General features: G+C 41.7%; 1 protein-coding gene across 2 annotated transcripts in view; it reads left to right on the top strand.

The window, feature by feature from the left end:
• The first annotated feature begins 398 nt into the window (after window positions 1-398).
• Window positions 399-15,173, top strand: part of ncam2 (neural cell adhesion molecule 2) — a 187,315-nt gene continuing 172,540 nt past the window's right edge. For both annotated transcript variants that reach the window (XM_019891213.1, XM_019891215.1), the window contains exon 1: window positions 399-577. In XM_019891213.1, the coding sequence (XP_019746772.1) occupies window positions 526-577 (52 nt within the window). In that variant the 5' untranslated portion in view covers window positions 399-525. The remainder of the gene's footprint in view (window positions 578-15,173) is intronic.

The following is a 15,173-nucleotide window of genomic DNA, read 5'->3' as shown; positions in this document are numbered from 1 at the left end:
GTGACCTTTGTGTGGCTTCTGTACCAATTCCAGTGATGACCCCCCCACCCCCCAAACGCAATGCAAGTTCATAACAAGGGAATCTATTTTGTGTGTGGTTTTTATTCTTTTCAAAATGAATTAGGCTACACAATAATTTATCTTTAACTGTTGTACTTTGTACATTTCAGTTTGTGCTTCTTTAGTTGAAGGTAAAGCACAGGAACTTACACTAGTCGTTTTATTCACACACTCATCTGCACTTAAGTACTTCAGTGCAGCGTGTGACGACTTTTGCCACTTCTGGCCAACTGTGGTGTTGGTTAGGCTGAAAGGGAGGGTGCAGCGCGTGCTCGGTGAACGAGCGTGGCAGCGGGAGCGCGCGTAAAGGAAGGGGCGGAGGAGAGAGTCGAGAAATAAAAGGAACAGTGGACCACAGTCGCCCGCGGATTCCAAGACGGAGTGGATGAACGGATCCGAGCCCGAGCCTTGCGTGTGTTTTTCTTGAACGGCATCTTTCTATAGCTGCGAAGGAGCTGCTCTGCAATGAAGCTCCAACTCGTGCATCTCATGGCGGTGTTGGTGTGCGGCAGCCAAGGTAAAACGTGCATGCGCGTGGGCGTGCGTGTGCGCGGAAAGCTTGAGCTGAGTGACTTTGTAGACAACTTGGTTTTGGCGTGGTGAGAAGCTGGAGACGAAGAGAGGGGCTGGATTGTTTGACTGGACCTTGTTTTATAGTTGCATCACGTCTTGGCAGGAGCCAGGGGGGCTTTGAAAGGGGGGCGTTGGTTTTTTTTTTTTTTTTTTTTGAAGCTCCCTTTTTTATTTATTTTTTTAAACAAAGGCACACGTACACTCTCTGATAACTGTTAGTCGATTTCGGTTGTTTTGTATTGCCGGAATTCTGAGTCTTTATTCACACAGATTTGTGCAACTTAATGTCATAATCGGAGGATTTGTGTCCCACGTGAATCGTGCAAGCGGCGTATCCTTGTCCTCTTCCTTGTGTCCGGTCGTCCTTGCAATGTGCAGATGATGCAAAGTGAGACATTTGCACGTGCACGGTGCCGCAGTTGTCAGGAGTGCCTTTGAGAAGTTGGCGCATACAAAGCTGCGTTACCCGTGTGCGTGTGTGTGTATGCTATGCATATGTCTACGTGTGCGCCCCACGCAAATGTGATTAGCAGGTGTTATGATTGTCAAGACTGAGTCTCAGATTCTCAGCTCATCCGTGGAAACTCCCCCCCCCCAAAAAACAAAAGTCAAAAAAACAGTGAAGCTGTCCGGGCACTGCTAGTGGCAACGTTGTCACCCATGTTGTCGTTGTCATCGTGTTGCCAACATTTACTCGCTTCAGTGCGACCTTTACTTAATTAGCACCCGATGTTTCCAATCAGATGCCATCGTATCACTTTGCTTGATTGATCTTATTTGCAGCGGCTTGCGAGCACACGACGGCAGGTGGGGGTAGAGGGCTGCGAAGGGTTGCGTCTTGGCCCCGAAGAGGACTTTTCATTTGGTACACCTTCACAATCTAATGCAGTATTTTCCCACCTCAGAAAAATAGCACAGCACGCCACTAATACAAAAGATTGTCATGTCAGAAACTGTTAAAAATTGATAAAATGATCTTGTTTAAATTTACTTACAGTGTGAACTCTGGGCCTGTTTCGTTGAACAAAACTGGTAAACGGCGCCTTGAATTTTACATCATTCCAGAACCAAGTTAATAAGTCGAGTCACTTGTTTCCGAAATCATCCCTCAATGGAAATGCGATTAATCTGTTCCACGCCCCACCAAAAAACACATTTTGTCATTTCCCGTGGCAAACCTGTTGATCTCTGTCAAGTGGTTGAGAAACATTGTTCCGATGTGATTCAACATAAGAGATGAGCCAGTGTGTGTGTTTAATAATAATACTAATGCCGTGGGCTGGGCGATGTATATCGCCGACTATTTTATCATAAACGTTGCTTTTACAATGTGCAATCTTACATAATTGAATATGAATATTGTCTCAAGAAGAAGAATAAATGGGTGCATTGACCGCAAAGTCGGAGGAGAAAATCCTCATTCGGGAAATTAGCAGGTTGGATTCAATCACATGACTCAGTTGTGCGAGTCAAGCGGAATACTGCATTGTTTCATATGGAAGATATAGTCTCCTCTCTCAGCCAATAATTTTATAGAAAGACGCAAGTGTACGTCCCATGGCTGGAATAGACTTGGCTTTGACAAGACCGGCATCGGTCAAAATAACATTCGAAGATGTGCTGGATAAACACTCGCCGTGAAGAACACGTTACCTCCAAATTGTTTTTGCGCCACTTGTGAACGACCGCCATGAACGATTTGGAGGAATCCGTCAAACTCGCTGTCTCCACACGCACGACTACCGCTAAAAAAATTGTCCAGTCTGTCACGGTCAGAAAACCCTCCCCCAAAGCAAGTAAAGACCGGCAAGACATCACTAGCACCATCACCGACATGACATTCTGCGGACGTTCTAGCCCAATGTTTTTATGCGAGTGTGTGCTGTTACAACGATTAGCTTTACATGTTGATGTCATCTCAGTTTAATGATAATTGTGGACTTTTTTTTCTTGAAGCCTTACTTGATACTGTTGAGCAAACCTGATTTGCATATTCTCCTTTGATCGCCTGGACATAATTTGAACTCCCTCATTGTTAAATATTGCCAAAGAATAATGTTGGGCAATGTTTTACAGAAGATGCATAAAGCAATGTAAAAAAAAAACAAAAAAAAAACATGAGCTGTTGTTCAAAAGTGTTGTCTATCCATATTTGTTCTGGGAAGCAGGTAGAGATTTAAAGTGTTTTCTTGTAGAATATCACAAATTCTCATTATAGATTTAATTAAAGAAGAAAAAAAAATGCATTTTTTTTTTCTTGCCCATATCGCCCGCTCCCCATACTAATTAATTCTGCCAGAATGTATTGGTCTTATTAGCGCTGTTGTGCTTTTGGTGTTGCACGCTATCACACCAAGGAGTGTTTGTCATTGTTTGGTTTCCCGGGTTAGCTACAAAAGCAAAAAACGAAACAAAACTCCTCTCAGCATGACGCTGTGCCCCAGTGCGCCCACGACAATCAAAAAAGTAGTGGAAAATGGATCTTGGTCACATTATTATATAAAGACAAACATTTTTATGTCGTGTCGGTAATTTAATTACAATACAGCCCATGTTGCAATGTGTTCTGGGACTAAAATTGGATCACTCATCACATACTGTATTAAAGACAATGACATAGTTTGTGTCATTTCCCTCTTTCAATGAGGTCTCAGGCTTGAGGCCCGCTTATTATTTCCGGAAAAGTCTGTACGAATTGATGTTCTGCCGATGAGGTGGAGGAGGATGTATTCTTTTTTTCTTTATCTGGTGGCGATCCCTCTGCGAGTTAAGAGTTCTGCCCTAAAACAAGCATCACACCGCAATATGTATTGGCGTTGTTCCTTTGTTGCAGTACTCTTTCATCACACTTTAACAGCCGTTTTCATCATCTATCATCGAGTCATGGTGGCAAAAGTCCAGTGTAATTGAGCTGCCAGACGATACCCAGAACTCAATGTAAATTAGCACAAAAACAGGCTTGAGTTTGAATTAATAGAGCAAAGAGCATCACTCGGAGAGGAAATGAAAATAATCACATCAGAATTATTTTGGACGGCTTGTATTTGTGATTGACACCGGAACGCGTCACGTCTGTCCAACTTCTGAGGCTGACTGTGCAAACATGCCCTCCAGCTTCACAAGGAAAACGTCTGCTTTTGAAATCCCAGTTTACAAACCACTCCGCACGTTGCATCCTTGACGCTTGATGTATTTGGCTTTTTAACCGATGCTTAGTACAATGAATTACATGGTTGCTTGGGCTCGCCGGGGACCCGCCAATGTGATGTTAAGTGGCGTAATTAAGATATTCCGCTGTATCTCTCTGGGGGAAATGTCAGTGGCTCAGGGTTTAAAAGATTTATACCCCTGCGCTTAAGTGTCTCTCATTGCACCCCGAGCCAGGGCCTAAGCATGTGTTTGAGGTTTGCTCACATCATGTACCGCGGCTCTGTGCGCTTCGGCTCACGCGCCTTCGTGTGAGCGGGCGCCGAACCACACGTGCCTCAAAATAAACCACAGATTCAGAAGGGATAAATATTTATGGAAGTCCTTTTCTCAAAGTCCGCGTCAGCAGTGTTGCAACGGGCTTCCTGGCGTGGTGTGTGCTGCGCTCCTGCAATGGTTGTAATATTCGAGCGATGGGCCAGAAGGCGTCTGTGTGTAGAAGAAAGTGAAATCACACCCTCGAGACAAGCATGTTGAAGGAACCCATTTCAAGAAAGGCTGGAGTCAGCAGGCCTCGACGTTGTCCAAAGGGCAATCTCATTGTTATGGATATGCTATTTATTATCCCTGTTTATTTTTATATGGGCCGTGTGTGTGTGTGTGTGTGTGTGTGTGTGTGTGTGTGTGTGTGTGTGTGTGTGTGTGTGTGTGGGAGGGAGGGAGGGAGAGATTGTCTTTCTGCCCTTTAGTGCTCATTTCACCAAGTTCCGTTTTCTACATCTCTTTGCATACTGCCTCTAGTTCTATTACGATCCCTGAATCCAAGCAGTCATGGTGGAAATAGTTCAAGAAATGTCTTGATTCCCCCCCCTCAACCCCATTTTATTTTTTTACCTGCTGTTCCTCAGAGCTGTAGAGCTGTTAAATTATGAAAGCCTTTTCTGTGTGACTAAAACTTGGACCCGATACGTTGTTTCAGCACTTCTGCATGCTACACAAAGTTGTTTGCCCTCTTAAGAAAACTCACAGCCTCTCTGAATAAGTTGTTCATGGGAAATATATATATTTTTTGAGCTTAGCTACCATGCAGCACTTTTGAAGCGCGTTGCTCAAAGGCAGTTTAAAAAGTGGTACAAACTGTGCAGCTAAAAGTATTAGCAGCAGGGATTAGGAGACCTGTTGTAAATATTCACACTTAATAATTATCCCTCATGTGATCATGTCTACAGTTCCTGTAGATTTATGCGTATTTTCGTCTTTTAATCAAGGACAAAGCGTTGAAATAAAACACTTAGAGAGCTGAAATTTAAACTGGGTGTCTAAAATGTCCTAAATTTTATAATGCCACCTGCTGATAATTTTCCGGCATTGCAGCAAAAAGATATGTTTGATACCTCAATGAACATAATCTACAATTTCTGTCCCATAGACACCCATTATAATTAATATTTTTGAATGCATTGTAATCCTAATGTTCAAACATGCATTTCACGCGATTTTCACGTCAATTGCTTTGTTTTCGCTTGTACAGACGTATGCATGCCAAATTTTTGTGTTGAGATAATTTAATTCTTTTCAGCACTAGGTGGCGCCAGAGGATCGCAAATGAACTTCCCTGTTTTGAGGTGGCGTCAAACCAATGCAAACTTGCTTCATGCATGGACATTTCCGGTCAGGATTGTTAGTAGGGCTTGGTGGGGACATCCAGACACAACTTTTTTTTCTTTTGCAAAAAAATAAAAGTAGTATATTTTGAATGTCGCACGTCTACGCAATAGGCATTCGCGTGTCTATTTCCAAACCGATGTTCTGCACAGCGAATGGCGTTACTTTTTTTTTTAATCTCCTCTATGATTGGTCCGCCTCGTGTTTGAATTCCCTCCCCCCCCCCGATTGGGCAACGCGGGGGTCGGGGGGTGTACTCGATTTCGGTCTATTTTTCAAACGGCTTCAACCCGATGCAAACTTGCTTCGATGCATGGACATTTCCCGTCGGGATTGTGAGTAGGGCTTGTTTTTTTTTTTTTTTTAAATAATCTTTATTGAACAAGTCAGAATACAATTCTCAGTAAACAGAAAACAAAACGAACATGTTATTAATGCAAAATGTATTTTTCACTTATTTTCTTTTTGTTGTTTTGAGTGACAATGCGAATATTGCCAAACGCCTTCAAGTCTAAATGGTACAATCCTTTCACCCAATGTCAATATTTGTCATCCAAGCCATGTTCTGCTAGCTAATAAAACGGTAAAAAAAAAAAAAAACCAAGGAATTTTGCTGTTTTTGCCATTTTGAGTCATAACGAAAGTGAAACTGCTGTTGACTCCACTCATTTCACATGACCCTCTGCCATTTTGTTCAATCTCCAATTCTTATTGGATTTCTGGAAAATATTTGGTAGTAAGATCATTTCTCTCTCTTGTTTTTTTTTCTTTCAGAAAAAAAATGGAGTGTATCTCCAGGTCTCAGTCATGGTGAGAACGCTTCAGAAAGGGAGGACACGATCTTGCTCTCTGAGCTGTCAAATCTCTCACGCTCATCACAGTGATTGGAAAAACAATGCCTCAATGGAACAACTAGCATTCACGGGCCGCCTAGCACGCAGACGACTCGATGTCTTTGCCTCATTAAAGCAATTGTTGTCATTTTCGCTAGTCAAAGTTGTACGTTTTTTTTTCTTTTTATTAATTATATAAACAGTCCCACATCACAGAACCAAAACCAAGTCAATTATTTGTTTAAAACAGGCCAAACGCAATCCAGTGCAGCCAAGAAAAACACAGCCAACAAATCAGGAAAAGCAAACCAAACAAATTAGTGATTTGGAAGTACTCACAAATGATCCATGTTGCACTCCAGTGCGCCTCCTTCCCGAGTTTTCGTCTCGATCATAGTTATTTGACACAATACTGAGGCTGATCATCGATCCATTTTTTTCCCCATCAAGTCCTTACTATGTGCACAGGTGCCCCTAATTATCAAATCACTGGAGGCAGCTGCTCCAACCAAAAAGAAGGGCCAACAAACACCCCATGTATCACCCACCACACTATGTATGATACATTGCTGATATATACATGTCTGTATCGCGATACCACTTGCAATACATTCCATCCAACATCGTAATCTACATTTTGACGACGCAATGACATTGCGACGATACAATCTACGATACATCGCGATACCTTCCATGATACGTGCATGATCTCTGTGATACGGCCTGCTGTCGATGATGTCACCATTCCATCGGGAATACAACTGATGGATTTTACATACAGGGTATGTTGCTATTACGATACATCGAGAACGCAGTGTCTACAGTATCATCACGGTCCCTTTTTTCGCGATGCATCAAGATATCAATGACATCAATACGATACCAACTCCATTACCTTGTGATGTCTATGACATATCGCGATACCATACGCAACACATATGATATAATGAAATCATTTGATACATCACGATATTTACCATGCCATCTTTTATACTTTGCAATGTCTATATAAAAGTGCATTCTGATGAAAAAGTGGACAGTTGGAGGCCCTTCTTCACTCCCCGCGATGCGTTCAGGTGCACGCAAGGTCTTCGCGGCTATTGAGGTGTCACAGTGGCACCATTGTCAAACATTCTTCTTCGTGGCCGCCGTGATGTCATCGTTATGAGGAGTCGAATCTGAATGGATGCTCCGGTGTGTCATAACGGACATCCATATCCATCGAGAGTGAACGCTTGGCTTAATGGAGCTCCCCAGTCAGCCTCGTGTGCAATGTTCAGGCCCATTTCCTTTGCACACGTGCTCCAGCGAGGGAAGTGGGCTTGACACCCCACAGCCCCCCCTCCCGATGAGCTGCCTGCTTTGCTCAGGTGGCGCCGAAGCGATCAATAATAAATCTGGATACAGCTTTCCAAAATGTGTTGGTATATGGTCATTGCCAGAACAAGTGAACCATTGTTTCAGGGTACATTCCACAAAATGAACAATCAACCAGGGAGTCTTTCTTGAACCTAAGAAGATAATGCTTGGTGGGATAGTATTTGTGTATCATTTTAAAAGAGATTTCCCTTACTTTATTAGTCGGGAGGTATTTGTATGGGAGAGACCAGATTTTTCCTCAGTGTAGATGATCAACAAAACCAGACCAGTAGGTGTGGGATTGTTGAAATATCTTTTTGGAACAGGGAACGTATGTTACGGTTGTTATTTCTGACTGATGTTGACGTAAAACAGGATTTGCCGATAGCAGTCATTTTGGGGTCCAGGGTTGGTGTGGAGGTTGTTCTGTCCACCCCTTTCAAGAGGGTCAAGATTCCAGAAGGAATAGCATCCATGACTGTTGCAAATTCTTTTGGGGTGACCGGTAGATTAAATTTCTTTAAAAATTCAGAGTAATTTAAAAGGAAACCTTGATTATTGATTAGTTGACTGACCAGGACTATTTTATTGTTGAACCAATTATGGAGGAATAATGATCTATTCTTGTATAAGATGTAACGATTATTCCAGATAAAGGTTAGTAGGGCTTGATGGGGAGCTCCAGACACAACTTTTTTTCTTTTGCAAAAAATAAAAGTAGCATATTTTGCTACAGGCGGCTTTTGCCAATGCAAGCCGCCTGTAGCCCACCCATTTGCGCAAACACATGAGGAGCATCTGCAAAAACTGCTGAAGGAAAAAAAAAACTCTGAAAAGTGTTCTTTGTCCTTGTTCAGTATTTGGTGGTGGATTATTACTTTATTTACGTTATGTTATAAATTCTCCATAGTTGTTGTGACTTTCTTTTTCAAACTTATATCTCATGCCACTAAACATTTTGAGTGGTTGAAAGTAAAAAAATATTCATAAATGACTTAGTTATCACACCTCAAAACATCTAAACATTTTTTAAAAATTGCCTGTTGAGGGGTATTTATATTCTTTTTTTTTTTTTTGATAACTCATTGACCTTTTCAAGGCTCTAATTGTGTGAAATGAAATTTTCCAATTCAGGTTTTCAATATATATATATATATATATATATATATATATATATATATATATATATATATATATATATATATATATATATATATATATATATATATATATATATATATATATATATATATATATATATATTATAGTGGTCAGAGCACAGTACTGCTTTCATTGTCCATAGAGGGCAAAAAATACAAATAAAATAATAAAAACTTACATGTGTATGGATGGTGCTGACGCTGTGCTGATGCCACTTAACATTTTGAGTGGTTGAAAGTAAAAAAATATTCATAAATGACTTAGTTATCACACCTCAAAACATCCACAATTTTTGTAAAAATTGCGCGTTGAGGGGTATTTTCACAAAAACGGCCATTGCCAAAAATAGGCATGCATATTTTTATTTTTTTTTTTGATAACTCATTTACCTTTTCAAGGCTCTAATTATATGATATGAAATTTTCCAATTCAGGTTATATATATATATATATTTGGGGGTCACAGCACAGTACTGCTTTTATTGTCCAGAGAGGGCAAAAACTACAAAAAAATCAATAAAAACTATATGTTTATGGAGAGCACAGATGTCTCTGAACATTTTGAGTGGTTGAAAAAAAAAGTTTTACTCCCGCATCTTACACAGTTTACAAAAATTGTAAAAAATGTATGTTAAATTGCTGTCCGTGCAGTACCATATGAGGGTTAAGATCACACAGCGTAATTTGGGTGGCATTTTATTTCGTATTTTTAAATCATCTTTTTATTTTTGACTATCTGTAAATTTAGTTTCCTGCTCTGAATTGTGAATGCATACTTGATGGTTTTAAATGCTCCTGAAATTCAGTGCTGCTTGACGAGCCTATACAGTATTGCGTTCATGTATGTGACGTCACTGAAGGCCTAAGGTTGAAATGCACGGCCCGCCACTGGGGAAAGCGTTTCACAAAATCCAAACGAGTTAAAAGTTAACCAGCGTCATGGAATGTTGTGCGTGAAACCTCACAGTATCAATTCAAACAAAACCTAAATGAGATGAATTCCTCCCAATAATCGCATTGTGCATATGGTTGAAGTGAGACAAACAAGATGATGAGGTCATTATCTCTAAATGTGTGTTTGTGTTCTTGGCTTTGCCGTGAACAAAAACAGCTGCCAGGTTTTTTTATGAAGTCGACTTTGTGGCACAACATTAATCGTTTTGTGTCCAGAGCGTTGAGTGGTTAGTCATCGTGGTAATCCTCGCTGTGAGGCATGCAGTCGTGACCGAGCTGGTTACCATGTCTAATCTTGGCCATTGCAAATATAATGATAAGAGGAGAGCGGTCCACGGGGGGGGGGGCTGATGCCACGCTCCATAATTGTCACTTGGAATTTTAAACGGTTGCCGGCTGATATTTGGAGGGAAACAGACAAAAATGTGACAAAAATAATAAAACAATGCGCATTTTAATTTAATCGATGAACAAACATCGGCCGTGGAGTAATCTCATCCTTCTTTTCAACATGTCTAATCCTCATTTTTAACCTTCAAATTCCGAAGACACAAGGTAGACGTGGTTAAACGAAGACATAGCTCGGAATGCCACAGAAGGGGGATGCACAGGTGGAGGAGCAGCATGACGCAAAGGTTATTCTTGGACTCCTGGGGGCCCTCCGTGAACTCCTCATTTCTGTGGAGTTTTATGTAGCGTGACGGTTCCAAATGAATCTCCCAGATCGTGTGGGAGTGCTCGATTAATTTGGAACTCAGGCCGCCTCCACGGGGAGGGAGCTGCAACAGCGATGCGGCAGCGGCCGGCGTACTGTAGCTCCTCATAGCTTATTGACCGACAAGACGGGCTGCAGTCTCTCTCCACATCTGCAGCTTTCGGCTCAAGTGCTACGAAGAGCCTTAATCACTTTGCTCCCTCTTTTTATAAGGGATGAATGAAAAGCTGTGCGGTATGAAAGTAAAACTTGACTCAAGAAAGACTAACGCAAAAAGCTATCAAATTTATCGGCCAAATAGAGAGCCGCAATCAAACATCAACAAGGGCTTCCATGGCAAACAGCGGTTGCTTAAAAGGCTCACAACCCACCCCCAGCAGATGAGACTTGCGGTGTGGGAGGAACAGGCGCGGAGAGCGCGAGCACATGAAAAGAAAAAGAAATCAAAAGTGGAAGTCAAATGAGGAACAAAAAGAAGCTGGCCCACGTTGCATTAGGCAATTCTGTTTGATGTTCGTCTGGCATTAGGAGGCAATCAGGAGAGCCGAGACTGTTTGGCCACACTGCTACCTCCCACATGACAACCAAGCCTTGTCTTTCCCTCTCATCTACTGCTCATTAAGCACCACCTCCCATAAAGAAGAATCCTGGCCACCAGACAAGAAATCAGAGAACTCTTTTCAACGTGGTCTCTCATTTCATTTCCAAGAAGAACCAATCCTGCAAGGACAGCCAGCAACATAAAGTCATCTGGCAGATGATCTTTGGTGCTGTTTACATGACTGCTGCTTGGCTGGTGTGCGTCGAGACCGGCAGCTTGGGCCCATCTGGGGTGGGTCACTCAACATATATGTGCCCCGAGTTGCTCATAACACATTTAACAGCTCTGACGACTGATAAAAAGTCACAGCCGTGTTTGCTGTGTTTAGCTTCTACAAATGTACTGTTAATGCAGACGGTTAAAAAAAAAAAAAAAAAAAAAAAGTGAAAAACTGCACCAGATATTGAACAAGATCTCCTCTTGGCTCCAGAACTCCCCTTTCTTCGCGCCACTACGCAGAATTTGCTTCTCCGTCACAAAAGCCAAAAATTCTTCTCTGCGGATCCAAATAAAAAGCGTAGACAGTGGAAAAGATGCCCGAGGAAATAATGACAAATTATTTTGGATTCAAAACGAAATTTCAAAAGCCATTTCATGAGAATGTGTGAAACCAATGGAGGAAACATCGACTGTTTCAAGCTTGCAAGCCAAAACGCTCGACTCGTGACTGAAATTCCTTTTCTTCGATGATTCTCTCACACCTGCAGTCACAGCCTGGTTGCAAACTAATGAGGCGACACATCAATCGGTCGATTGCCTTTACAACTGCGCAAGCCCTGAAGGTTTTATACCGAAAGCCAATCAGATGTCATTATTGTCACCTTTTTGTCTAAGTACAATGTTTTATCATTGACAAATGTCATTTTAACATCGGGAAAGGCTGCCAATCCGCCACAAATTTGACACCTCGGCCTCTCGACTTCATTGTTGAAGCCCAGTCCGTCATTTCAAAGGCAGCGCTGCAAGCAAAGCAGGATGGGGTATTCGAAAATCAATGGGGGAGTTTAACCTTTTCAGGGACAGCGGTTACTACAGTGGACAGTGTATCAGGTTACAGGGTACATAAAAAAGGGTTCATGTGTGTTTGGTGCGTTATCATCAAGCATCAGAAGCGCCGGTAACACTGTCGGTCGGGACAAGATGGAGAGTTGTGAAATGAGATGCAGAAGAAAGGTTAACTAACTTGCCTTCAGACTGCCATTGGGCCTTTCGAGCAAGGAGGCCGGCCTACAACGGCTTCATGATGATACAACCTCAACACTGTGGCCCGTGACATTTTTTTTTAGACCACTGTCATTGGCAAAGGTGCGAGACTGACTGAGAGAACTATCAGTGCTTACTTTCTCCCCAATATAACGAGTCTGCCAGAAGAGATCAAAACCTAAAATTGAGTTTGACTCGATTTGTGAGAAAAAAAAAAAAAAAAAAGACAGGAAATGTTTTCGGGATGAGCGACCGTACGCGTTTACGTCAACAGAGGTATGCAAATTCTAATGCGGAAGACTGAAATAAAATTTGCTGATAGTATTGATACTGCCAGCCTTGACATTTTTTAGCACAGGTATATTAGCTGGATAACTTTCTCATCGTGACAGATCTTGCACAATACTGTATTATGTCATTTCAAAATTTTGTCATTTAGAGCATTTGCAAAACGTTGAAAGAAGTGAGAAACTGCTTTTTTTCATGTTGCAAACTGATGTGATTGAGGAAAGATTGAAGGTCTCAACTCATCTCAATGAGATTTATAGAGCACTTCCAAAGGAGCAAAGTGACTGAGAAAAACTGAAACGGAAACAATGACGAAAAAAAAAAAGATGAGTTACACAAAAGCTTGGGCAATGCTTGACTTAGACTTTGTAAATCAATCACTGAACTGAATACAATGAAATATTTAATCACGTTACCGCTGCAGTAGAATTGGTTACATCAGCTTACATTCACAGTCAACGCTGACAGCCGCTCGTGAGACGAGTGATAAAGTATTCGCTACGCCTTAGAAAATGTGTCTACATGCGAGCAACCAAGGATGGCTGGCGATAGCTGCCGCTTTTACCCATGAATAAATACATTCCAAAAGGTATGCAGACCAAACTTCTGCCAGAAAAAGGGCAAGGCGCGAATGGGGCAAAAGCCTCATAACAACCAGTAAATATAAATGACAAACGGAAGTAGTGTTACGACGTCAGATCTCTGCCAAGGCATGACAACTTTGCCATCTGTGAAACAGGAGTTAAGGACTACAATCTAGGATCTTAATATCTTAAAAAAAAGATAAGGGTTCATCTGTCCCCAGCCACGTTTTTTTTTTTTTTTTTGTTTTTGTTTTTTCTCCAGTCATGGGCCGAGATAAGATAAAAACAAACCAAAGGTTCTGAGTTCTGCCGACTTGGGTCAATTAGAGGAGCCCAGGGCTCAAAGTAAACGTTGCTGCATTTAGTTGTTATGCTCCACATAAATGGAAGAAGCGGCCAACAGAAGTGAAGTCAGCCCCGAGTGTAATTGCTTTTAAATCTAGGTTAAAAAGTTTGCTCCACAACCCCCCACCCAACCCCGCACCTTTGATTAAGTTCTTCTAAATAATGTCAAATCATTGTCTTCTTTTAGTTACTTTTAAAACCGTGTTTTATTTCTTTACTTTTACATGTTTTTGAAGTTTTCTGTCCATGTGTTTAAATGGCGTCAGTGTACATTCTGGTGATTTTTGGAAACTCGTTTTCCCTGCTTTGCTTCTGATTGCCGTCAACTGTTGTGTTTGTAAATGCTTGTCGGTGTTGTGTCTTTGCTTGTGTGTAGCACATTGAGTTGTGCATGGAATGTGTTGTACAGTATAAATAAAACTGAAAAGAAAAAAATTCAATGGACCGAAGATGAACAAATTCCAACCACTCTACAAGGTAGTCGCCACTCGGCATACGCACTGTATTTTCAGCGTTGCATCCCACATGAATGTGGCGAGCCAGCACTCCTACCTACTGGTTCCAGTGTTAGCCAGCATCCTGGCCCGCTGCGGCCCACTGACCTGCTAGGAAGACTGTACGGATGCAATGCGGCAGCAGCCAAAGTGTTTGCGACTTGGCTCGTAGCGAAGTAAGCTGCCTCCTCCAATCACATCCGTCTGGTCTAATCTGATTTCATCTCAACACGATCCAATTACATTTGATTAATTTTGGCTCAGTGTGACTCCACAGAGTTTGAGTTCATCTCTGGCGATGCACTTTAACGAGATGCAATCAGATTCGCTTGGAATGAATACATTTTGAACATGCTCTCTTTCCGCCTGCTTCTCCTGTGCACACGCTCTTCGCACACCTTCCTTATAACAGAGACTCCGGGAGGAAAACAGTCACTTCCATGATGACCGCGGTCTTGTGAATGAGAACAGAAGGATGGTTGGCAGCGGATGTTGCGGTGCCAAATCTTGTTGAGAAAGTGCCAAATTCCCACCTACTTGTGTCAACTCCCATTTTGTGCTTGTTTGTTTCCAGAGGAACACCCCCCACTCCCACCAAAAAAAGACAAGTCAATACACTTTTATTTAAACAAGTCTGTCCAATAAATTGCGCAATGTCGCAGTTTCATATAAGACACCAACAATCACAAAACAAACTATTCTTTGAAAATAAACAGATCATTTGCATTTTGAAAATCGGCGATACAACAGCAAATAACTGAAAATGTTGAGCAGCTGAGATTGAACGAATTTTCGTGCACAAAGGTGACTACAATGCGCCATTATAAATTGCAGGTGAGCAGATTTATTTGATACATTTTTGTATCTTTGTCATTTTATTTCGTTACCATGAATTTAATACTAATGAAATAAAATGACAAGAAGAAATATAAAATAAAATTCATTTACCCACCAATGTCATGCCTGTTCACTGAGGTGCAGATCTACGCGAGTGTCCCCAAACGTTTTTAAACGCACCATAGCTTGTAAGTGCCCAGCCGTTTCCTTGCTGCCTTAGTAAAACAATCCAGTGTGACTCCAAACACCAAATCGGTCAGTTGCAAGCAATAGGCATTCCCAGCAGTACAACTTGCAGCATTTCACAGAGGCTGTGAGCCACGGGTAGCGTTCATAATTGCTCGTCTGAAAATGA

This window comes from Hippocampus comes, unplaced genomic scaffold (genome assembly GCF_001891065.2).
Source record: "Hippocampus comes isolate QL1 unplaced genomic scaffold, H_comes_QL1_v1.1 scaffold174, whole genome shotgun sequence".
NCBI lineage: Eukaryota > Metazoa > Chordata > Actinopteri > Syngnathiformes > Syngnathidae > Hippocampus > Hippocampus comes.
This window is presented reverse-complemented; position numbering and strand designations above follow the sequence as displayed.